Here is a 24,372-nt window from a genome sequence, read left to right on the forward strand (position 1 = left end):
TGGGCTTAATTGGCGCCTGTAGAAGCTCGCATACGAACTGCAATCCTCGTCGTCGTACTCGATCTGAGCAATTGGTCTCTCGTTGAGCGGGACCTGCAAGTTGCTGCTCTGCCGCGGTGATTGATACGAGCGATAGCCGTTGCATCATGGTTTCCCTGGGTGAGGGCAGCATGGAAGAACAATTGAAGGGTCTTGAAGGCACCGAATGCATTGCGTCCGTGGTACAACACCCCGCCCGCGGCTTCTCGAAGTCTACTTCGAGCCCTCTGTACTTTATATTCGGAACCCCCGTCGCATTAGTGTGGGAAAATCAGGCGGGAGTATTCACCGAAGCTGCTGTTCGCCCTGTCCCCCACCCTGACTCTTATCTGTGTCTTCTGTTCGCGGTGGGTGGGAAAGGGAAAGGGTGACGTGCTGTGGACGAGTACTGTAGAAGGCTGGGTGCGCTAGTAGTGTCGTAACAGGTTGCTTTGTGAATCATAAACGGTTCCTAGATATCGAAGCGAAGGTCGAAACGGACTACTCTTTGAGGCCAGAAGGTTTCAGTGCTCATACCAGATATAACCATTCCAGAGCTTCGGCCACGGACATGTCCGATAAGCATTTCTCCGTGGCGTTCCGGAAATCCCCTTCGACGGGATGGAAACGGTCTCTGAGTGCATCTTCCTTGTGCTAATACGGTAATTGAATTCCTCTTTCCCGTGTACGGTACGGTGTCCCGAGGGCTTCTGCATCCAGCGACCGCGATAATGATAGTTTTGGCCATCAAACACCCAAGTCAACATTGGGCATAGTCCGGGCTGCTTTGTTGACTGTGCTGATCTGACTGTTTGGCATCGTTCACGAAATACTGGGAAGATCTGCGAGCGGAAAGGTACGCCTCAAACATAAGCAGACGCGTGGTGCTCTCAAAAGGCAACTGTTTTGCATTTGGTCCACCAAAAGATCTCAAGGGCTGTCCAAGCGGGAACTCGGCACTGTCATGCTCAGTTTAGCGACGGCTCCCTCGGAGCGCTTTTCCGTGTGGCAGCTTCTATGAGTACTGAAGTATATGGAAATGAGAGGCATTTCGAAGGAGCGTTCTCGATCGACGTCGGTCGCTATGAACGGCGCAATGTCCCACGGATCCTCTTTACTGTTTCGCGATCATGAATGTGTATAGAGAGGCACTGCAGTTTGAATGCCAAGTTGCGCTCGCCTTGAATGCCTTCCCTTCGTCGCCAACGTATGCTTATCGCATCCGACCTGTTTGGCCGGTCCTTGGTAGTGACCAGAGAGTCCAATGAGTCGATCGAAGACTTCATCCCGGGGCTGGGACTGCAAGGCTGGCTGTCTGCGTCTCATGGACCAACCGCGTGGCGTCGAGCGTCTCGAAAAAAAAAACAAGACTGCAAATGCAACACGTAAACCCGAACGGACAGTGACATGAAACGATCTTTAAGTTGCATCGTTGGCGACGCTTGAGCCAGATGACGCCCGTATGATGTTTCACTCCTCCAGAGACCCTAGCGAGCTACATGAGCATGCCGACCGAAGATTGTCTCAATGACCACTGATGAAACAACTGTCTAAACTACTTTTACACCACCCAGATCTTCACGTAAAAAAGGGAAACACGCGGCAATGTCGACCGACTTTTCCGGCTCATTGGCCAGAACACGGTTGGCATTCATTATAGCTTATCATCCGATCCCTCGACCTCTTCGCCTGGTCTCACGACAGCGCCGCCAGCAGCTTCCTCCTCGGTGGGCTCGGTGATCTTGAGGACGGCGGGGACTATACACGTTGTCAACGAATCTCCTATGGGTTGATGTGGTCGTAGATATTTCACTCACGCGCTACCAGGAGAGTACCGGCGATGAGAGCCCAGTTGCTGATGAATTGCTTCCTCGGCGAGAGATTGTCCGTGGTGAGTTGATAAGCGATAGCGGCACCAACGGATTGAGACACCTTGTAGATAGCCACAAGTTTTCCTGCATGCGTGGGAGTGGAGCACATTGCGCCCAGCAACCAGTATGAAAGCTGTCAGACCACGTCAACTCATATGTCCGTTATTCATGCGAAATGGGGAGTGAGCTCACCGACTGCCAAAGAGCATCAAGCATACCGTAGCAGAAGTACAGGATGGCGGGACCAGCATAGTAGCCTGAGTGGAAGTTGATCCAGTCTACCGGGTTCTTTTCACGGACATTCTCGAAAGCGAGACCACCTCCCATGGTAGCGTTGCCGAAGACGAAGACGAGCGCCCAGCCGATCAGAGCGCGCTTGGGTCGGGATACTTTGGGCATGTCGAGGACAGCACCGATGAAGAAACCACCGAACATCTGAGCACCCCAATATAGAGCGGAATTGCTGTACGTCGATCAGCTGACAGTTCAGTGATACACGTTCGAGAGACCCACAGCGTTCTGCCGTCAAGATCAAATGAGATTCCGTTCACGACGTTCTGCTGATACGAGTAGAACCAGTTGGCACTGAAGAACATCGGGATGAGGAAGAAAACGCTGTAGGCAGGATGTGTCAGTTCTAGTCATCCTAAGCTGCATCAAGCACATACCGCTTCTCATGACGGATCTCAAGAATCGACAAGACCTCCCGTTTGATGACGTTGACGAATCGGGTGGTCAGTGGGAGGTTGGATTTGACCAGATCGGGCTCTGTTCCAGCACGAGAACCGTCAGACCTTGCGACCTTGTGAGGTGGTGCAAGACAGCAAGACAAGATGGCGCCAACAATCATGATAGCGATGAAAGCTGGACATTTGATCAGTGAGGCAAATCGCAGATCTACCGTTGTGTACACGTACCCCAATACGTGCTCGGGGAGACAGTACCGGATGTGGTACGTCCGTAATTCTGTCCGAAAGCGATAAATGCTCCGATCATACCTCCAAGGTTGAAGATAATCCAGAACGCCGCTATCGCTCGACCCTTCTGATGTGGAAGCGGACTACAATTGTAAGACCCATCAACAGCTGATGACAAGAAGGCGCGGCATTGGCAACTCACTATGAGAGCATGATAGCACCCTGTGTGAGCCAGAAGAAAGCACTTCCAAGTCCAAGAATCGCACCGCTAGCAACGACGAAGGCCCCTTCGCCTCGAATCGAGTAATTGAGCAAAGCACCGGAGTAAAGAGCATATGTCCATCCACCGAGAGCCATGGCTCTGACACCGATGATTTCGAAGATGGGTACGCAAACGACCAAATACGATGCAGCACCCGTGGCAGTCAAGGCAACACTGGACTGGGCTGAGATATGAGCTGAAAGAAGTCAAGGTGAGTGATGTCGCTCATTCTGACAAGGCAATTTCAACCCACGATCAACGTTACCGCCGCCTCCCATACCGGACATCGCATTGTACATTCCTGGACAACAGAAGGCAACCACGCTGGTCAGGATGATTTGGAACCAAGCGGTCGTCTGTCGATTGAGTCAGCAAGTATTCCCTGAACAAGAGTCGTATGATACCCACATAGAACCGATATGCCCACGACTTACTTGCACGATCGTCGTGTACTTGTGACTCGACCTGCACGACGATGTCTGTCTCGGGAAGCTTGGACTCGGCAGCGGACACTTGTTGATTCGACTGAGCGAGTCGCGATCAGCTCAGATTGCCCAAAGATTGGTGATCATTCTTCACTGACCATGATCAATGCTGTTCTGAGCTGCTTGTTCACAGCCTGATTCTGAACAAGTGTGAGAAGTCGTCGTGGTTATAAAGGGTTTGCTATCGATAGGACGAGCGTCCGTCATAGCTATTTATATTGCCGAGATGCGTTGATCTCGAACACACACGCTGTAAGTGTTTGATGATAAGGTCCGCAGTTCATCTTTGTGAATGACACCCTTCGATTCGCCGAACATACCGATCACACAGAGAGGGTAGAGAGGAGTAATGAGGGCAATGTCAAGGGTCGGCTGTGACTAGCGTCCTTCTCTGACCTCGACTGTACAACCTGATATCCCTCATGCCATCTGGGAATCCGCAAAAAGTGGGGAGATGTCACTAATTAGACTGCGGCAGTTTCCCTGGCTGATGCTTCCGAAGAGACCGAGTTCATCTGCATGTCGCATGTCGGGCGTTCCATACACATCTTCATTCACTGTCGTTAGCGGCGTCCAACCCGATTGTCACGCAACGGCAGTCCCGGATCGGAACTGTACCTCCACACTCACTCCAGGTTATCGTTCAGCTTGCGTGGTCTCATTGCGATGATAAGCATGAGATATACGTAGACAGACGTCAACACAGTCATGTAAGATCGTCAGCGTCGACTTGACGGACAGCAGGAATGGTGCGACTACACCTCGTGACACTGGGCAGACTGTTGGTGGTCACTTCGGTGCTGTCCTCTCAAACGCCCTTTGATGCAACCAACGAGGGATCCAACTCAGTCACCGTCGAGATCGGTCACCTGTACAACAGCAAGGCGACAAGCGCAGGGGGGTACAACGATCATGCAGGCATGCAAGACGGAGCGACGATACCTTCGCAATTCTTACCGACGGGACTGTACGTGGATGAAGGAATATCAGTGAGTCTGCATCGCGCGTCATAATGTATTTCGTCGTCAAACTTTGATCGTGAGCTGAACATATCGATCACATTAGTTCAGTCTTCCTTCCGACTGGGACACTCTAGAGAGAGACAACGTTCGTGCTGGCTCGCAGGTGAGCGGGCACAGCTGTGAGGACAATCTGTACTGATGAACTGTGCAGAAGGTCAGCCTGGACCGACCAGCTTACGTTCACTCTGTGCATCTGCTGGCCAGTGGAGAGGATCCAGGCGGTAGGTTCACAAGCGTCTTCTGGGCTCCGGATGTCCCTCTCTGAACACTGTTTGTCTTTTGGTCCAGGCTTCTTGAAGGGCGAATCTGTGGAACACCTGGGTCTCGCCTTTGAAAACGGATATAACACTAGCGTCTCGTTCGTGTTGAAGAATTGGTACGTCAGAGATCGGGAGGAGATATGATCGTACGCACACTGACGAGACACAGGTGGGGGATCCATTGGACCAATAAAGCCAACATCAGAACTCCCTATCGCTTCCTCCAAGATGGCACAAAGGACTACAACGCCTCCCACATCTTCCACATCTCTATTCCACTACCTTTCGACGCCTCCAATCATCGACTATCATCCATTCGGCTCCCTCCTCCAGGGGAACGTAACTGCTTGCACGTCTTCGCCATCAGCTACAATGCGATACTGGATGTAGCGGATCCTGAAGGGATGGAGGAGCCATCAAAGTTGAAGATTCAGGCGGTGACAGCCGTGAAGGACTGGGAAATGACGGACACAGGCGTCAAAGGGCAAATCGTAGAACTGTCGATCGTCAACCCTCTACCAACGGCTCAACACACAAATCAAGACGCATGGATCTCACATCCCCTTACTATCTCTCTGAGCGGTAGCTCCTTCGAGACTGTCCGACCGGCGATAGTGTATCGCCTGTTGCCGGGAGACCAAATCACCGCGTCGCTGTTAATCGTTCCCATTTCGACGGAATCGACCACTCCGTTCCATGATGCGATACTACGAATCGACGGAGAGTCATCGTGGGCGATAGACCAAGTCGATGTCAGCGGTCAGCTTATCAGAGATTGGACTGAATGGACTGAAGATACTGAAGATCTGGAGCGTCACCGTTCACCAGCTTGGTTCAGTGGCGCGAAGTTCGGTGTGAGTGAATTCTTCGTTACTAGATCCTTGGAGTACGATCAAGTTAGCTCATACAATGTAATGCTGTTTAGATCTTCGTTCACTGGGGCCTATTCGCGGTGCCCGCATGGGCGGATGAAGGAAGATACGCAGAGTGGTACGGTCATTGGCTGCATGAGCACGAGGGCGGGAGTTAGTTACAAGACAGCTGTTTTCTGTCATCTCGTGCTGAGATCCTTATGTCTTGCTCTAGCTTTTGACCACCATCTTGAGACCTACGGACCCGACTTTGTCTATGATGACTTTATACCTCAGTTCACGGCCTCGAAGTTCAATGCCTCAGCGTGGGTCGAGCTATTCGTGAGTGTCACGGCGCAGCCTCTGTACATTACACCCCGCTGAATTCAGACAAGGCCGAAGCCGGTGCCAAATACTTCGTCTTGACAACCAAGCATCACGACGGATTCGCATTGTTCGACACCAAGGAGACCAGCAGTAGGAACAGTGTCAAGCTGGGACCGAAGAGGGATCTCCTGAGGGAGTTGATGAACGCAGCCAAGCTCGAGCAACCGAAGCTCGGCAGAGGCACATATTTCAGGTAGATTCATTGTTTTTTCATCACTAGACTTGAGCTCAGAGTGCCGGTACAGCATGCCAGAATGGTGGAATCCCGAGTATGCGAAATACGGGAGGGAGATGTTTGTGGGTCGTGTTCGTTCACATAAATCTTTTACAGCTGACTTACATGTGTCGCAGAGGGGCGGAGAGCCACATAATCCTTTCAAGCCAGAGGAGGTGGAGCCATACACGGGTTTCGAACCGGTAATTGCGCGATATTCTAGGTGTAGCTGACATCATTTAGGTGTCTGACTATATCGAAGACATCCAGTTAGAACAGATGCGTATCCTCGCCAAAGATTACGAAACGGATATCATGTGGTGAGAGCACTTGATTCGTTGTATGCCACTGTCGTGCGCTGATCTTGCAACACAGGTGCGACGTGAGTGGGACCAGTGACTGAGCAGGGTACTGAGATCGCTGACATCGCGACTCTGACAGATCGGACTGGCCAATCATTCTTCTGCTTTTGCGGCGGGGTGGTATGCTGATGCCGCTCGACAAGGACGCCATGTGACCATGGGCAACCGTAGGTGTCCCCTCTCGGTATCTACACGGTTGTGACAAACGCATTGTACAATCGCTGATCGTGGCATAACAGGTTGTGGAATTGGTGGAGATTTTGACACACCGGAGATGACCCAATTCGCAAACGCTCAGCTGCGTAAATGGGAAACATGCTCTGGTCAGTGGAAGGTGATCGAGTGATCAGTTTTTCAGCGAACGCTGATATTGTCGTCTGTAGCTATGGATCCTCACAGTGAGATATACCGATCTCCATATCGAAAACAAGAAAGGCTGAAATGATTTACAGGCTTCGGATATAATGCCAATACTCGTGCTGAGGAATACCGGAATGCGACGAACATTATACACTATATCGTAGACATAGTAAGTCTTGTTATAATCTTCCAGCCGCATGCCACGTTGGCTGAGAGGGTTGTCGTTCCACAGACCGCAAAGGGCGGTAATTTATTACTGAATGTTGGACCGAATGCCGAAGGCAAGATTATTGACGCTATGGCTCAACCTCTTCTTGAAGCTGGGAAATGGCTCAAAGCACACGGTGAAGCGATCTATGACACGGTAAGTGGCATTCTGTTTCTCCTCAAAAGCCGCTATCAATGACAAGGCCTTCTGAACAGGAACCATTCGTGATTCTCCCCGAACTCATCACAGATGCTATTGACGTACGCTTTACTCGTACGACGGAGGCATTCTATGTCGTCTCACTTCGGCCACCTACTAGCCCTATCTTCGAAATACCAGCACCGTTGCCTATCCTTCCAGGTGATCGTGTCACGCTCCTGGGTGCTGGGCTTGGTGGCAACTCGTATGAGCTCCAATGGAACTCGAGTCATTTCTCGACCAGCTTCGAGATCTCGGAGGAGATAGTGAACATCACGGGCCTGGGTATCGCGTGGGTCATTGCTGTGAAATATGGCCAAGGGGGCGGTCTGGATCTGCCGGTCACTCACGATGAGCTATGAAGGTACAAATGACGATTGAGCAACACTATTGGTGAGACGATCAACCGATGGAAGTTGAAAGTAAAATTGTGATCGCACGCATGTTTTATGTTGGTAATCTAATACGAGGCCAGAAGACGCCTCTTCCAGAAAGACGGCAAGATGGGACGATGTATGGCCATCTACAAAAAGACTGTCGAGTCACAATCCGAACAGTGGTCCGAAATGATACACGACATAACATAGGACGGCTTCAACGGTGCAGCTGCGTTGAAGACTCAGTCCCAGATACAAGACCACTGGACAAAAAAAATACACTGATGCAAGTGTGATCTGGTAAAATCACAAGAGACAGCCAAAAACGCAAGCCAAGTTGGAAGGGGCAGGAGAATTGCACTGGAATACAGTGCATACGCTCATCCAACATTCCCCACCAAGCGTCTGTCTTTTAACATCGGGCGGCTGCTCTGGCCGCGACGTTTTGCGGAGTCTATTGATCTACGCTGTAACCTTGGACATGTACACGGCCAAATCGCACACTGCACTTCAGCATATCAGTATGTTGGTAGCCTACGACAGTCAGAGATGCGGTCTAGTGACTCACTCCTTGAAGCAAAGGCAACCTCGTTATCGTACCAAGCCACAATCTTTGCCGTCCTCTCATTTAGCATGACCGAAGCGTCCACGTCGATCGTCGAACTCTGTTCTGTCGATAGATAATCAGACGAAACGAGCTTCTCGTCGCTAACTCCTAAAACTCCTTTCAGAGCCGGTAACTCGGGAGACAGTGTTCCATCGCCAATAGTACCGTCGCCATCATCGTTCTTGAGTGAGGCTAGACGTTCGGCCCTGGATTGAAGTTTGGGAGATCGGTCGGCTGCTTCTCGGAATGGGGCCATGAGGATCTCTTTGGATGCGGCTGGAGTGGAGAGTGTGACGGTGAGGTCAACAAGGGATACGTTCGTGACAGGGACTCGGATGGATATTCCTGTTGCAAGAGAAGATCGTTGTTTTGTGATTAGCATTCGGGAAGCGTTTGTGCGTTTGAGATGGATCGCCACTTACCATGGAACTTGCCGGCCAGTTCAGGGAGCACTTTGACGACAGCCTGTGCTGCTCCAGTAGTGGCTGGAATGATGTTTCCCATTGCGGACCGACCTGTGTGATGAAACAGCATTAGAGGGCATACAGTAGCAGATACGACAGACAGCGTCGGCCCGACTCACCCGAACGGATGTCCTTGGTACTGAAACCGTCCAGTACTTTCTGACTTGACGTACTTGCGTGCACGGTTGTCATCATTCCTGTCTCGATGCCGAAGGCTCGATTGAGCACAAGAGCGATAGGCGCCAGGCAGTTTGTCTGACCGTAGGAAGAGCACAGATCGGTTAGGCAAGACTGGACGAGCCAGAAGCGTTGAGGGACTTGTTGACTCACGGTACAACTGGCATTGCTGAGAATGTCTTCCGCACCAGTATACGTGGTGTGATTCACCCCATACACGACGTTCGGGACATCTTTACTCGGTGCGGAGATCAACACCTTTTTAGCCTTCCCATATACGATATGTTGGCCCGCCTTGTCCCTCGTGGTCATCTTCCCTGTCGACTCCATGATATATTCTGCACCCGCCTGGGACCAATCGAGTTTCTTGGGATCACGTTCGGTGAAAAGATGGATCAATCGTCCTTGATAGAGTAATGCCATAGGATTGGGATTGTTGGAAGTGGGGGATAACATGTCAGGATGGTCGGATGGCGCAACGGTCACTTCCCACCCTTCTTTGCATGTACCATGGGTGGAGTCGTGTCGGATAGCAGAGAGGAGATGTTCCATGGATAATGCGGTGTGATTGACAGCGACGATACGCAAATCGGTTCGAGATAGACAGCGTCGGAACACCGCTCGACCTGGAAGCAGAGAGGGAAATGGGTTCAGTGACTGTTGCAAGCAGTAGGTCGAAAAGAGAGAGAGACCCTGTCCAGAGACAGTCAAGGTCAAGGATAGACCTACTCACCGATACGCCCGAAACCATTTACTCCTACCTGAGGTACATTGTGAGAAACTCCGTTCATGGTGACTGTCACTGAGTGTGACCTCGTCAGTGATGTACAACGTCAATTACAAAGACTCACTATTGTATGAACTTTTCGAGTTGATCTGGATTCGTGACTAAAGCAAGCAACAACTAAATATGCTGACTGAAAGGCAAGTCTGATAAGTACTGATACTATCAGCGCCGTCCCCTCTCGGGCTCTTGTCTTTATAAATAAGTCGCATCCGTCAGAGTACGAGCCCGTCATGCGCTCCCCCACAAACCAAGACCAAGCTGGGGTCCTCGCTCAATCCATTCATACCCGTCCGACAAAGCCGAGTATCAACATCACCGCAGCATTTCAGAAGCTACATGACAAGCAAAGTCAAGCTGCCCCTGGTTAGGGGGGTACGGGGCACCAGCAAGTATTCATGATGGATACGGGTGTTTCGTGCTTGGGATTCCAGTCTCCAACTGCCGTGCCGCAATGGGGTGATCTATATTTACGAAGAGGAGATGCGTTCGATGCGGGGTATGCAGCGGGGTAGATCCGATCAATACCGATCTCCGCCCCGGAGGTTCACCAAAAGCAGGTGGATGCACCGCAGCGGTTGCTCAATCTCAGGTTAAAAGTGACTGGAACCGACCATCAGGTACTGATGATGATGATGATGATAATCTATGGGGGCGGCGGTACCAGCCCGTATGCATGTACTGTACATGCAATCGATCGATGTAGATGTGACTCTCAACGACTTTCTATGATCAGATTGACGCTGTGTCTCCGGGAGAAAGATTTCGGTCGGCTTAATCCGAGTCTTATCGGTCTGCAACAACGCGACCAAATGATTCATCACCATGATCAGTCCACCAAGTACTTGCATCGAGTCCCTCTAAAGCCAAAGGTCAATGTCACCCTCTTCACCACCCGGTCTCGACCCATCCGATATACCCTTATTCGAACATGCTACCACCTTGCTTTCGAAACACTATATCCCAGGTCGACATGAAGTCTCCACGGCGCTCCTTCTCTCTTCAGGGGAGATCATATCGGGCTTACACGTCGAAGGTTCCTGTGGGAGAAGCTCGATCTGTGCAGAAGGGATGGCATTAGGCGCAAGTCTGCTCAAAATAGGCGATGCAGAGTGCGGAGAGACGGTAACGGTGGTAGCTGTCGTCGCTGTACTGTATATCTTGTCGACGGGGAAGATACGGATGATAGCTCCTTGTGGAGTGTGTAGAGAATTGTTGTTCGATTATTGTCCGGATGCGCGGTGTTACACTTGGACTCCGGGAACGGCAACGGTGCTTCAGAGCCCCATCGAACGCAGTGGCGATCAAAGGGGCTTCGACTTGGGTGAAACGGATATAGCAGCCGGGAAGGTGAAGATGTGGAAAGTCAGGGACTTGCTGCCCCAAAAGACTAAGAGAGTTGGGTGGTGACCGCAGTAGATGACGGCCTATAAGGTTGAGGTGGGGCATGCATCGTGGGTTGCGATTTGTGTGAACACATTTAGGTGCATGCTTTGACTGTCATACCCCTTAGGTCTTCCGTCAACTACAATTCCTTCGACATTGGTGGCGGGGATAACACTGTACAACGATGCAATGGATGGCTAGTGCAAAAGGTGAAATGGACCTCGTTCACGAAACGTCCAAATGAACGACGTCCACCGTCTTATAGGACGACTCAACGTATATACGCATGTATATCAGACATGTTCTTATCATCACATGCATGCACTACGACTCGCTGGAAAAGCACCCTCTCGGCTTAAGCCATCCATCCACTCTTTCACCTCCACTTTGTTCGCTCTTCGGCCCTGCTCCGACTCGATCATCCAACTTGTGCTGACATTCTAACAACGCCTTCTGACCAAAGGGCAACTGCACACTCAAAAAGGATTCAAATCTCAATTCATCAGCAGATCTGCAGAACACTGTCCATAACATTTCAGCCCATCGACACCGCAGCCCAACTCAAGATACAGTACACCACGATGAGCAGTCCCACTCGACAAGTCCTACGCAAGAAAAACCCCTTGTTCTACGCTTTCTGTCCTGATTATCCGGACGTAATGAAACGTCGATTGGAGGTGAGACCGGCGCATTTCGCAAGGGTCGAGGAGGACAAGAAAGCGGGTATCTTTGGTGAGTGGTGGTCTGTGGGTGCGGTGAGGTGCGGTGAGATGGTCATGTGGTAGGTCAAGTATGGGTGGGGTTGAGTGGACTGGAGGTCGATATATCTGCAATGTCGTCCCAATTATATTTGATCAAGACTACGAATCGACCACAGACTGACTACTGACCTTCTACAGAATTCGGTCGAGGCATGCTCCCACCTCCTTCCTCCCCACTCCACACCCATCCCGCTCTTCCAGAAGGCGTACAAGCAATGTCCGGATCCATCATGTTCTTCCGCCTGCCGACGCTCGAAGATGCTTGGAAGAGGGTCAAGGAGGACGTTTATTGGACAGAGGGGATCTGGGATAAGGAGAAGACGGTCGTTGGGGAGTTCATCAAAGGTCCCGGAGATGAGTGAGAGAGGGTGTCCAGTCTCCGTCAGCTGGTGTGAGTTGGGACATGAAAGTGGATAGGTCGTCGGTTGTGGTGATATAAGGTTAGGTTGTATGCGTTCACAGAGGGCGATGAGTGATGGACCATGTCTTTTCAACTGAGACTAAGAGATCAGGTCGCCTTGACTTGGAACCGAGATCAATGATTGGCGAGGATGCCTGTGGACAGAGATCGTGACACATGAGAGAGCTTTCACCCAGGTCTGTATTTTCATCCATGTGTATCGTCACCACATCGCAACACTACTTCTTGACCGAACCCATATCATAGAAAACTCGAGTTAAGACTGCTGTCGTGCAGTCCTGAGGCACATCTCCAACAGTGTGTATAGTACTACATGAACCCATCTATATTTGTTCGTGTAAGACATCAAAAAATGAAACCCAACGACTGCTATCTACGTGTTCACCTTCTCGAAATATTCTCTGCTCCACTAATTCGTGATTACGCCTACGCCTGGCCATCGACCTCCATTCCCATGAAATGCACCGGACTATTCCCCCGACTCAGGCTGGGTAACCTGGAGCCATCGCTCATACTGAGACCCATAGGTGCGAGTTTCCTGGGTGGGCTGTAGCTCTGTCCAATCTTCTCCTTTGGCGAATTACTGATCGGCGTCATGCCGAAAGCAGCTCGCACGCCGTGAATGATGTGATTTTGCGCTGGAGCATGAGTTGAGTGGACGGGAGAAGACGCTCGAGAAGTGTTCGGACTTGCATGTGCAGAAGTCGGTTGGGAGCTATGAGAATATGACATGCTAGGGACGCTGCTGGTGAAACTGCTCGAAGAGTTGGGAGGTGGAAGCATTCGATCGTTGTGGGGAGGAGCGATGGAAGGCGCGTTGAGGATCTCTTGCACCGATTGCTTGGCGATATGACCACCGCTAAGCGTTCGATGCAGCTTGGGAGGAGACATTCGAGTCTTCATAGGAGGGAAGTGAGGTGAATTGGGAGTGGAGTAGTGAGAGTGGGTATATGGGTGAGATCGGTGTTTGGCGTCTCGTGCAGCGTGCGAAGTATGACCGTGTCGTCCAGAGTTTGCACTGTGTCCTTCGACAGGCGAGCCGGGTCGAGAGGTAGCCCGGGACAGTGTGTGAACGGGGCTTGTCGCTCGACTTGGGGGCGCAGTGATTGCTTTGTTGTGCCAAATGGACATCTGTCGCATACCTGTCAGAACTGGGCTGGTCGCAGGAGTGAAGTCGAATTGCTGATGGGGCATGATCTCGTTCATGGGCTCATCGTCGGAATCATCACTCGATGCAGGACTGGGCGCAGCGGAGACGTGGGTCGACGCCAGGCTGCTGCGATGTGAATGAAGATCAAGGGTATATGGTCGCAGATGGGACGCTCCAGGAATCGGAATGGCGTGCGATTTCGACGACGAGTGGGAGTGGGAGCTACCGTGCGAGTTGCTATACCGCTTTTTTTGCAGTGCTTGGAGGTGTTGATATTGCAAGTTGGCCAGTTCTTGAGTGAGAGCATTCTGGTGAAGTTGATACACATTCCCACTGCCTTGACCGTTGAATTTAGTCAAATCTTCTGACGAATTATGCGTCGATCGGTCTTTTGGTGTGTTCGAGCTACTGGAATGATGACTGTCGCCACCACTTCCGCCACCTGGACCATGGCCGGCTCCACCGATACCACCACCGCTCGCGTTGTTCACAGGATGGACCATAGTGAGACAGTTGGGACATGCTTGAGTTGCTTTGGCTAACTTCAGACGCTTTCGATAACTCTTGTGACACTCCTCATGACAACATGGGGGAGGAACGAGGTATGTTGGGTCCGCCAGGGTGCCGGCGGGGACGGGTGGGAGGTTTCCAATGGCAGGCTGAGGAGCAGAGACAGGGTATACCAACTGACCGCCACCAGGTGCAGGCACACCGGAAAGAGAGAGTCGCTCTCGCTCGTTCGAAAACCCGTAAGGCGCGCCACCTGGTGTACCGACAGGACTGTTACCGTTACTCTTCCTGGCACCGGCGATCTGTCGATGTCGGAGCTCCCACTCCGCACGTCGGAAAGCTTCATGTCGTTCGAGTTCGATCAGTTGATCAGACGCGGCAGCAGCCAAGGCGGAGATGTCGCTGATACCGCCACTTGCGCCACCCATCTGAAGAGAGTGGAGATTATACGGATACTGATGTCGGTCGATGTCCATGTTATAAGATGGGCCGAGGTGGGGTAAGTGATGAGAACGGTGCTCATCGTGGTCACTCTGCGGATATGAATCAGCAAGGGGATGAAATCGCAGGCGGGAAACCATCCACTCACATCATCATCATACTTGCTCTTGCCTTTGCTGCCCATACCGTTCTCGTTTGCAGGCGGAAGGTGAATACGAGCGTGTCGAGTCAACTCATCGGACCTGGAAAAGCGCTTGTCACAACCAGGGTGGGTGCATGCATGCGGCTTCTCGCCGGTATGTGTTCGGATGTGTCGAGTCTGAAGAGGTGGCGTCAGTCTGTCTGCATTGGACTATGACTAATTGCATCCGAAGGACAACTCACCTGGTGTTCTAAGCGGTAGAAAGCTCGATCACATAACGGACACTTGTACGGCCGAGGGATCTTGCTTTTATCCATGTTCAACGCCGCTTCGGTCAGAGCCCTCACCGTTGGATCATTAGGATCCAGTCGGCCGGTGATAGGGTCTGGGATAGGTGCGGGCAGACCAAGAGGGTTGGATTCGCTGACATTCTCGGCGGATGCCATGTTTGGAGGTGTGTCGGGCATAGCGGCGACTGGCTGAAAAAGAGAGGGGCAGGCGATTGATAAGGGGATTTAACGGCTTTGCGTTGAGCGATGCAAGTGCCTGGCCGGAGTTTCTAGGTGTTGTGATCAGACTGTGCTTGGGATGCGCTTGCGAGAAGGTCCAGATCAATGCGATTATAGTCGATTAAACGTGAGAATATGTCGAGATTGCAAGGCCAAGGGATGGTGATCGAGAGGAGACGCGTCAACGATGTGATGGCGTGCTAAACCGTATGATTCGATGGATTCAAAGTCAGTCACAGCGAATGACGACGGAGACGGCAACAATCGACGATGATGTCGAAGAGTACAAGATGAAGAATGAAAGTGAGACGAAAGGATGGCGGTGCTGAGGGGCACAAAGTGGGGAAAGGGCGGGGGGCAATGGCAAGGGATAGGCAGATAGCACGTTCGCCAAGCAAGATTTGACTTGGCCCTTCTGCGACTACGTATGTATGCGTATGCAGTATCGAGTGGTTGACTTTGATCTCTGACAGCAGTGGTATGCTGACAGTGGAGAGAGGATATGATGTTGATATGACAATGATGAAGGGAAGCGAAACGAAAGTGAGTAGAACAGGGGGGAAGGGATCAGAAAGATGGAAAAGCGGAGAGGTGGTGGTTCCAATGGATGTTTTTTTTTTTCTTTTTCGGATGAGGCAAAATCCATGCTTGGTATTACCCTTTTGGCTTATCTCTCTCTGACCGTACTCACAGGTTTTAATTACAACTCTACTGGATGCTCCCTTTCTCATGCAAACCTAGAAGCGGATATTAGGACGCGAAAGAGAGATAGATGATTGATGCGAACAGAGAACGATAACAATTCAATGACAAAGCATGAAATAAAGGAGAGCATAGAAAGTCGATAAATATCAATAATGGCAACTATCCATCTATTCTTGACACATCGATCTGCGGGGTTCAGAGACGTGACGGAGGGCGGGGCTTAATGCAATTTTTTTTTGTTTTTTTATTTCCGTTTCTTTGGCTTGAGTGCACGTAGACACCAGGATAGATGAGAGATTTCCACGACTACCAAGCGAGCGTCGTACATAAACAACCACAACAAGAAACAGAGGGAAAAAAAACTTCAGATGATGCTTATGATGAACTTGATCGGGGACTTGTGGGTTAAGGATTTGGTTTTCGGGTGAGAAGTGCGATGTTCATTCGGCGAGGAAGAGCAGGGAGGGAAGAAGACCAACACGACTGGGACAGGTTCCAGGGTCAACAAGACCAGGGGCGAAGCTGAGGAGGATTTATCCATATTGATGAGGATGACAACGAAAAAGCGGCAACAGAACCCGACAGAGAGGGAAGAGGGGGAACTTGCCGCCAGGGCCCCGGAAAGAGTAAGAGAGAAAAGAGATCTCCTTGGGCGTGCGTACCGGAAGGGAAAACAGTCAAGTGCTGACCTGAACCCACCGAGTTTACCGGAACCAAGCGAGGCAGTAGTAGGAGTAGGGCTGACGCAGTGGTAGTCTGCTGGTGTAATAGCGATGAAATTCTGCGCAGAGCAGAGGTCCTCGAGCATAGGTCGAAAATTGGAGAAGAGAGAGGGGATACACGGGGGATGGGTATCACAGCATGAACACACCGCACTTCGGCCGCGGCATTCACACCATGAGGAAGGGAAAAAAATGTACATTATAAGGGACAGACTGCGTCACGATCCGTTTATCCGATGGATCGGAGTATTCTCGCAACTAACCGAATGTGGCATTTTGACTCTGTGCACTATCTTAAATGGAGCCCCCAGATATCCATATCTACTCGCCTGATCTGGCGAACTTGAGGTACAGGCAGGGGCAGCTGTCTAAGGAAGTGGGCGTGGCAAGGCAGGTGGACACCGGTCTTGAGCGTGCTTGCTACACGCACTAGCCAACGACCGTAAATAATCCGCAACACCAGAAGGGACACAGAGCACTCGTGCTGTTTGCTGTAACGAATGCATACCTGCCATGCTCTGTGCTGATGGGTCGCCAATTACCCCTCCTTGAGTTCCTCGACCCAACTCCCTCGCTCGTCAATGTCCAACACATTCCAATCCACGTCGATGGTCTCCTCCTTGAATATGCGTTGGATTTCCTCCGCGATCTGGTCAAAGTTATGTGTGGCCAGCGCCAGGATAGTGGGGCCTGCTCCTGAAAGACAGATACCGAGTAGACCGGGATGTGAGGTGGGAGTGAGAGTGGTCAGGATCTTGGGAAGACCGGGGATCTGCAAACAAATCCAAGATCAGAACATCAGGAAGACACCATGCACAATGCCTTTGCCTGCCGCTCAGCGCATGACCACCGCCTTTCGCCTCGGAAAGGCATTCGGAGCTAGCTCGGAAAAAAGGGAAGAACACTCACAAGAGTCATTCGGTACGGTTGATGCACTCTGTCGCCCATGGCGTCGTAGATGAGATCTGGATCAGGAGGTGATCGGGCGAGCGCAGTGGTAAGGACCGCTAATCGCTGCAGGTTGAAGATCTAGACGTGGTACTGGTCAGCCTCTACCGCCTCCAAGCGGTTCACAACCTCGTTCCACACTCACGAGATCTTTCCTGGTGTAGGACTCCGGTAGGACCCCTCTGGCTTTAGCAGTCGCCAATTCGAATCTCGGTGAAACCGCAATGGCTTTGATCTCCTTTGCCCATCCAAATCTCACATAGTGTCCGATCCCGCCTGGAGGTAAAGGTGGGTTGGCACCCCAATCAGGTCCAGCATCTGGTGGGTATTCGGGCAAGACCTCGGCCAATGGAATAGAAGCTGCTGACATGTCTTCTGGAGAGAGTTCGCGTAGATATGACCCGACGAAACCACCCATTAGAGCTGCTGTGACATTATCGGGATGTCTTTCGACCATCAGGGCGAAATCGAGTAATCGAGACTTTGGAAGGTTGAGCGATCCCAACAAGTCACCGAGAAGAACACCGGCGATGACGGCCGCTCCTGATGATCCGAGACCTCGTCCGAATGGAATCTCATTATGAGCTTCGATGATCACTCCAGAAGGGAAGGTCGAGATTCCATGTGATCGCAATACATAGAGGGCGACTCGGGTGAGAAGATTTTTGTATGGTGAGAGAGGGACATTGTCGGAATCTAGACCGGTGTAGATGATTTTGGGAAGAACAGGTGAAGGTGTTGAACTCGTAGAGGATGAAGGGATCGTGACGACGAGATCGAGACCGAGGGAGAGGGCGATTCCGCAGACATCGAATCCGGGTCCGATGTTGGCCGATGTACAAGGCACGTGAATCTTGTGACGACGAGCGGACATGTTGGACGAGCAAGATGACTGTGTGAGCAGAAGACGAGGTGAAATAGCAGAAAAAGTCAGTAACGAGTCAATCGCCATCGACTTTTGTGCGAAGTGAAAATGGGACCCCGTACCCAAGCCACGTGAGAGCGAGATGGCATAGTACAACATAACTTATAAATCTGCAATGTATTTTTCGCATTTTATCCCCGGTGCCGAATTTGATCCCGCTCAACCTCCTTCCTCTTCATCTCGACTCTCGAACAGCTGAAATCACTTGTGTCTACAAGACATCTTGTTTTGGGTTGCTTACTATTCCATTCTTCGTTCGACCCGTCACTGCTCAGTACCAATCCAAAAATACACTCAAAGCTTAGCGGGCGTCCTCCTCCCAAAATCTGAGATAAGTCACGATGTCCGGTCGAAAAGTGATGGTTCAGGTGTGTATCATTCCTCCTTGGATTCACCGACAAGTCGACTGATCACTGTCAACATATGTAGCCCATCAATATCATCTTCTCTCATCTCCAAAAGGTAAGGATGGTCGTGTCCTTCCTCGGGTCCAGGAGTAGTGCGCTGATGTCCTCGCTTCAGCACACACGAACGACTATCTGGCTTTATGACAACAACAACTTCAGAATCGAGGCGTACATCATCGTGAGTTTCTCTTTTCAGGCGAACAACATGTCTTGATGTTGACGAGTGCAATTTTGCGTCTTCTTAGGGATTTGACGAATTCATGAATCTTGTCCTTGACGACGCAGAAGAAGTCTACGACATCGGAGCGAAGGCTGGGAAGGAAGTTCAACCACGAAGAGAGCTCGGTGAGTGGGATACTCAATCAAGTCCAACCATTCCAATGAGATCAGAACAAGAATTCTGATCGATCGCCCTGCTTCGTGGATGGGTGAGGAGGTGCTAATCGCTTTTGGTCATTCCAGGTCGGATCCTATTGAAGGGAGATAACATCACTCTGATACAACCTACACAAGCATAGTGCGGCGCGGAGGGATCGGGTCGCTCTGAAAGGAGGAGAGAGATAGAACGAAATGATGGTTGAAATGTATGGATACCCACAGATGGACTGTGTATGCTTGGGAACCCCGTTGAGGAAGGGAGCGACGGGAGGACACCGATTGAGAGGTACTCGGTCATTCTGCAAGAATGGATTACACCCGACACGACCCTTACTGTCGGGCAGGATGAATGATTGAACGCTTCCTCTATTGAGTATAATCGTGAGGCGGGATTCGTCTTAAACACTGGTCTGGGTGGAGACGAGCGAGATCGAGATGATCAATCCTGACGCGGCCCTCCATAACGCGGTTCAGAGATCCATGTTGGGTGTTGGGCACCTCGCTAAGATAAGCTGTGTCGAAAGGGAAAGCCACCCAAGGCTGATTGCGACAATGAGCGGTCTCGCCCAATCTCTCTTCACCCACACTGGAAGGTTGTCGTACAGTGACACGAAGATTGAATTAATAGAAACATGGTCGTTTTGGGTTTTGTGATGTTCGCGGAGCGTGATCAGAGGAGCTACCAGGGAAGAGTCACCTGAGAGAAAGCACATCTCACAGCCTACGGCGTACAAGTTCTCTTCCGCACATGTTCCCCCTCTCATGAGCCAGTCGATGCATGTCTTGTTACATTCGAGATATAAGCATGGTTCTGGGACCGAAGGGCGTCATTAAATGAGGGGATGTTTCATATTTCACGTTGTCTTTTGTCTATTTCTTGTCGCCACAACCAACAATCATTCGAGACGCGTCCCTTTTGGGATAACTCGCCGTCTTTATTTGTCTATTCTTCAACATCAACTTCTATCTGGTCTCTCGACGTCTTTACATATCACACGATACACAAGTGCCGTCAACATCACCATGGGCTTACTTGGACTGTCAGACAATCGACCACCGTACCATTCTTCCTGATAACCAGCATTCCAGCGGATGAACAGTAGCAAGATTGTTCCGCTCCAGACGGCACGGACAGTGACACCATTCCATTGTCAACGACTCTGACTCTGGCCATCAGCTGGGCACGGATATCGACCTCCAAACTTTCTCCCTCTTCACCCCTCAGTCTCTTCTCGCCACCGTGATGTCTCGCCTTCCTCCGCCAAGCCTGCCCTCAGGCGCATCTGTCCCTTCCGACGATTGGACAGACGACCCATCCTTCGACCTCTCTCCTTCCGCTGATCAATACGCTATTCCCTCGTCTTTTTCATCTCCGTCTTCGTCAACCTCCCAGCAATCTACTTCCCAGCAATCCTTATCAGAGACTCGACACCACGCCTCTTCACCTTTGCGGTCCTCTTTCACGTATACGAGTGTTCCAACAAAGGGCACTCTGAAGTTGAAGAAAACGGAGATGAATTTTGAGGAGGAGGAGGAGGAGGATTTTGACTTTGACCTTCCTGCTCCATCTTCTCTCTTTCGAACACAGCAAGCTGAATCCCAGCGTTCTCGATCATCCACTGCGACCACTTCGTCATCTAACCCTCTTATAACTCGCACGATCGTCGGACAAAGCCCTACAGGCATTGGGACGATCACCCGACTTGGATCAAAATCTTCTCCTGCTATACTCTCGGGCAGTGGAACGCTGAAAGCCAAAGCCAAAGCCATGGAAAAGAGCTGGGAAGCGGATATCGATTTTGGAATCGATGAAGACGAAGATGGGTTCGGGTTCGACGGTGTAGATCCGGTAGGGTTGGCCAGCACGATCGGAAATCCTTCGAGATCAGACAAAGGTAGCTTGACTTTCAAGTCAATTTCCAACCAAATGACTCTTTCGCCACCAAAAAAGAGCTTCATGCCTCCTCCAGAAGCTCTAGATGATTTGGGATTTGATCTTGATGAAATGGAAGATGAAGATCAAGCGACGCTGAAAGCTGGCGCGACCATCAAAGCCATGTTGCCTCCTCCGAGAAATCGAACTTTCGTTCCCGCCGATACTCAGCCTCGAGCCCTGAGCACGAACCTTTCTGCACCTACGAAGGAACTGGAAGCGAAAGCGTTTGACCTCGAACTCGAAACAGATTTCGCACTCCCCCTCAACCTCACCAATCTCACACTCGCAACACAACCTCAGGTGTCCCATCGGAGAGGATCGTCGCGACCGAGAATATCTAATGCTTCTACTGCTAATACGGACTGGGATTCGCCCGGCACATCAACGAGTGGCAAGAAGAGTCAACCGGGATCTTGGGAAAGTCCATTGGGCGTGGGAAACAGGAAGTCTGAGACTAGCGTCACGAGCGTTAGCGATGGTACAGGAGAAGTGGGCTCTGAGACCAAAGGGGGAAGAGGAAAAAGCACGGGTGTGGATGATGCGGACGATATGGAAAACGGCTTGGAGCTCCCCTCCCCAACGTTCTTCTCATACAAGCGAGCAAATGAACTCAACTCGATTCTCGATCGAAAGCGGAAACCACAGTTCGCTCCATCTGTCCAGCCCGCGCAGGCTTATGTTTCCCAGGAGCATAGGCGCGGACTAGACGATTCTTTCGAGGATGGTCTGCTATTGGACGAACCCGGGGTAGAAATCAGCAAGCACAGATTGAGGGAGAAGAAAAGAGCAAGAGACAAGAACCCTTCCTCAAGTGCAAGTGGTTCCTTATCGCGGAAAGGAATGGTAGGAGGGCCAAAGACCGTGGTGAAAGAACGTGAAAGAGCTTGGGAGAAGCAGCGAGAACAAGGTTGGGGGAGAGCGGGACTTGGAGCTCAACCAGTTGGTATTCCGAAAGAAAAAGCTATGCCTCAGAGCAGTCTTGGGTTTTCGTTAAGAAGTAACTCTGCTTCGGTTATGACGCTCTTACGAGACGGTCCGAGGAAGACGGACGATCCGACTCTCACCCGAGGTGAGAAGGAGTCAATGAGGAGCAGGAGTGGACACCTACTCAACATGATGAGTATGCCACCACCACCTGCGCCTCCTCCTGCCCCGTTGTCATCTCACCCAGCAACATCATCGTCCACGTCCCGATTGCGGCATCAAAAATCGCATCACCATATGGCAGCGCCTCCCCAGAGTCCTAGCATCACAAGGAAGCAGAGTCTGGCAAGTTTGCAGGATGCTCTCGCGTCAGATCGTACCATTACTTCCACGCCGGTAGAGACACCCCATCTATCTGATCGGTCCACGACACCGAGATATCACAGTTCGACGTCACGATTGACGATGCCAACGTCCAGTAGCAGAGCCAAGATACGACAGCCTATTTCGGCGGTTTTTCCCTTCCCGACACCGACCCCAAGCTCGACTGCGAGTTCAATAGCCTCGATGGGAATCGTAACTCCGAGACATAGACAACATTCGTCGAATAGCAACGCTGGCTCACATTTGCCAACATTTGGATTGGGGCAGAGGAGGGGGAAGAATTGGGGTGATGGTACAGAGCTCGACTCGGTCGACGATTTGGCCGTGGAAGAGATTGGAGGAGTGGGAACGAAAGGTGCTTCGGCCATTGGTGTGGGCAAACCGAGCAGACGAGGTGAGTGTTTGATTTTCATGACGTATGATTGTCTGCATTCGTCAATGCCTCGGCATATGCAATGCTGCTGCATCGTTTTGGTTGCAAGCTTGACCTTTTCCTATCTGGTTATATCCTCGCAGATCGCGCATGATGAAGTGCTTGTCAGGTTGACAAAACCTATACTACGCAGGAACTGATCTGCAACCGATGACGACTCCGCATAAAACTCCTCACCAAAGAAGACCCTCTGAACAAGACAAAGAGAAGCGAAAGAAATCTGGGTCCGGAGTTGGCACCGGGATCCCCACTGCAACAGCGAGCGGCGATAAGACTGGATCATGGTCGAAACGGAGTCGGAAAAAGCCAGCAGGATTGATCAAACATCTCGGAGGGGCTGATAAGAAGAAAGGTGAGCGGGCAGGGACCTCATCATCCTAGACTATCGGGCGGTCTTGATCCCCTACGTTACTTCAAGGCCGAGCATGCTGACGTCTCTTTCGCTTTCTTATTCTTAGTGGTCGGCGAAATGACCTGGAACCCTGCCACACTTCGATGGGAGGGTAACGAATCGATCTTACAAGCTTTCGATCACATCCCGTCTTCAACTCGACCTGCACTCATCACTCATTATACCGGATCATCACTAACTTCACCCACTGCTGCGACCGGGGCTAAAGCCGGTACTGCCGGTGGTAGCTCGACATCTGCACCTGCTCCGAGGATAGTGGGCGACATGCAATTTGATCCTGTCAATATGCGTTGGATCAGTATCCTCGACGATGAATCGGATCCATTTGAGGGAATGGCGGATGACGAAGAGTCAGAAGGAGGTGTCGCGACCGAAGGTGGCGCAGGGGGCACTATCACCAATAGCAAAGCGAGGAGATTCGTCATTCCAGGTGGAGGTGCTGGAATCGCAGGCGGATCGGTGGTCACTAGCTCTGCGTGGAGTAGCAGGATGATCAGTGAAAGTGGGACGAGTATCAGTGCGAGTGCGAGCACCTCGTCGTCATGGGGCGAACCTGTCTGTCACACTCCGAGTGATCCGGCACTGAGCTCGGAGTTGGGAGGCGTATCGGATGACCTTTGGAAAGAATGTAGCGAGGCGGAAGAGAGACACAAGAAGGAAATGAGAGGATGGACAACGCGGCCTGTTTCTGTCGCGGTGGCGAGTGCGGGTGCGGGTGCAGAAATGAAAGAGAGGGAGAGAAAGGAGGGGAAGAGATTATGGGAGATCAGACACTTGGCTTTGAAGTCTTAATGGACTGTGCATGGGTGGATATCGAACCAATGAATTGTTCTACGTGATGAGCCATATGGTAGGGGAGAAGGAAAGCCAGAGGGGTTGTATATGGATGTATGGTATAAATCAAAGCTACTTGGACCGCCCGATGAGAAATGGTTATATCGGGACCTGGATCGATATATGGAAGCACTCTGTGATATGTCGCTTGTATATGCTTGATCTCCAATCCCAGTGGTTCAATAGGAACACAGAAAAGGTGAAGTATGGATTCGACGAG

General features: G+C 51.2%; 8 protein-coding genes across 8 annotated transcripts; 4 read left to right on the forward strand and 4 right to left on the reverse strand.

Moving 5' to 3' along the window:
• Window positions 1-1,672: 1,672 nt before the first annotated feature.
• IAR55_001361 (uncharacterized protein) lies at window positions 1,673-3,654 on the reverse strand (the record flags this gene model as incomplete). Its single annotated transcript, XM_066944488.1, has 10 exons — window positions 1,673-1,776; window positions 1,836-2,022; window positions 2,082-2,352; window positions 2,403-2,504; window positions 2,558-2,753; window positions 2,807-2,949; window positions 3,009-3,264; window positions 3,322-3,424; window positions 3,477-3,593; window positions 3,652-3,654. The coding sequence occupies 10 exons, from the start codon at window positions 3,652-3,654 to the stop codon at window positions 1,673-1,675; spliced, it is 1,482 nt and encodes a 493-aa protein (XP_066804411.1).
• Window positions 3,655-4,299: 645 nt separating this feature from the next.
• Window positions 4,300-7,777, forward strand: IAR55_001362 (uncharacterized protein; the record flags this gene model as incomplete). The annotated part of the gene is made up of 18 exons (XM_066944489.1): window positions 4,300-4,542; window positions 4,619-4,678; window positions 4,727-4,796; window positions 4,864-4,951; window positions 5,005-5,689; window positions 5,761-5,860; window positions 5,922-6,028; window positions 6,082-6,266; window positions 6,319-6,370; window positions 6,425-6,463; window positions 6,531-6,607; window positions 6,663-6,669; window positions 6,729-6,816; window positions 6,889-6,972; window positions 7,033-7,047; window positions 7,102-7,178; window positions 7,242-7,373; window positions 7,433-7,777. The coding sequence occupies 18 exons, from the start codon at window positions 4,300-4,302 to the stop codon at window positions 7,775-7,777; spliced, it is 2,454 nt and encodes an 817-aa protein (XP_066804412.1).
• A 477-nt stretch (window positions 7,778-8,254) lies between these two features.
• On the reverse strand, window positions 8,255-9,831 carry IAR55_001363 (glyceraldehyde-3-phosphate dehydrogenase, type I; the record flags this gene model as incomplete). Its single annotated transcript, XM_066944490.1, has 6 exons — window positions 8,255-8,295; window positions 8,361-8,744; window positions 8,822-8,914; window positions 8,983-9,118; window positions 9,194-9,666; window positions 9,774-9,831. The coding sequence occupies 6 exons, from the start codon at window positions 9,829-9,831 to the stop codon at window positions 8,255-8,257; spliced, it is 1,185 nt and encodes a 394-aa protein (XP_066804413.1).
• A 1,960-nt stretch (window positions 9,832-11,791) lies between these two features.
• IAR55_001364 (uncharacterized protein) lies at window positions 11,792-12,333 on the forward strand (the record flags this gene model as incomplete). Its single annotated transcript, XM_066944491.1, has 2 exons — window positions 11,792-11,942; window positions 12,110-12,333. The coding sequence occupies 2 exons, from the start codon at window positions 11,792-11,794 to the stop codon at window positions 12,331-12,333; spliced, it is 375 nt and encodes a 124-aa protein (XP_066804414.1).
• Window positions 12,334-12,818: 485 nt separating this feature from the next.
• On the reverse strand, window positions 12,819-15,102 carry IAR55_001365 (DNA-binding protein creA; the record flags this gene model as incomplete). Its single annotated transcript, XM_066944492.1, has 3 exons — window positions 12,819-14,585; window positions 14,642-14,812; window positions 14,878-15,102. The coding sequence occupies 3 exons, from the start codon at window positions 15,100-15,102 to the stop codon at window positions 12,819-12,821; spliced, it is 2,163 nt and encodes a 720-aa protein (XP_066804415.1).
• A 2,007-nt stretch (window positions 15,103-17,109) lies between these two features.
• On the reverse strand, window positions 17,110-18,393 carry IAR55_001366 (homoserine kinase; the record flags this gene model as incomplete). Its single annotated transcript, XM_066944493.1, has 3 exons — window positions 17,110-17,343; window positions 17,481-17,600; window positions 17,665-18,393. The coding sequence occupies 3 exons, from the start codon at window positions 18,391-18,393 to the stop codon at window positions 17,110-17,112; spliced, it is 1,083 nt and encodes a 360-aa protein (XP_066804416.1).
• Window positions 18,394-18,785: 392 nt separating this feature from the next.
• Window positions 18,786-19,369, forward strand: IAR55_001367 (uncharacterized protein; the record flags this gene model as incomplete). Its single annotated transcript, XM_066944494.1, has 5 exons — window positions 18,786-18,812; window positions 18,874-18,906; window positions 18,967-19,029; window positions 19,097-19,196; window positions 19,314-19,369. The coding sequence occupies 5 exons, from the start codon at window positions 18,786-18,788 to the stop codon at window positions 19,367-19,369; spliced, it is 279 nt and encodes a 92-aa protein (XP_066804417.1).
• A 1,103-nt stretch (window positions 19,370-20,472) lies between these two features.
• On the forward strand, window positions 20,473-24,110 carry IAR55_001368 (uncharacterized protein; the record flags this gene model as incomplete). Its single annotated transcript, XM_066944495.1, has 3 exons — window positions 20,473-22,867; window positions 23,040-23,258; window positions 23,365-24,110. The coding sequence occupies 3 exons, from the start codon at window positions 20,473-20,475 to the stop codon at window positions 24,108-24,110; spliced, it is 3,360 nt and encodes a 1,119-aa protein (XP_066804418.1).
• Window positions 24,111-24,372: the final 262 nt, after the last annotated feature.

This window comes from Kwoniella newhampshirensis, chromosome 3 (assembly GCF_039105145.1).
Source record: "Kwoniella newhampshirensis strain CBS 13917 chromosome 3, whole genome shotgun sequence".
Classification (NCBI taxonomy): Eukaryota; Fungi; Basidiomycota; class Tremellomycetes; order Tremellales; family Cryptococcaceae; genus Kwoniella; species Kwoniella newhampshirensis.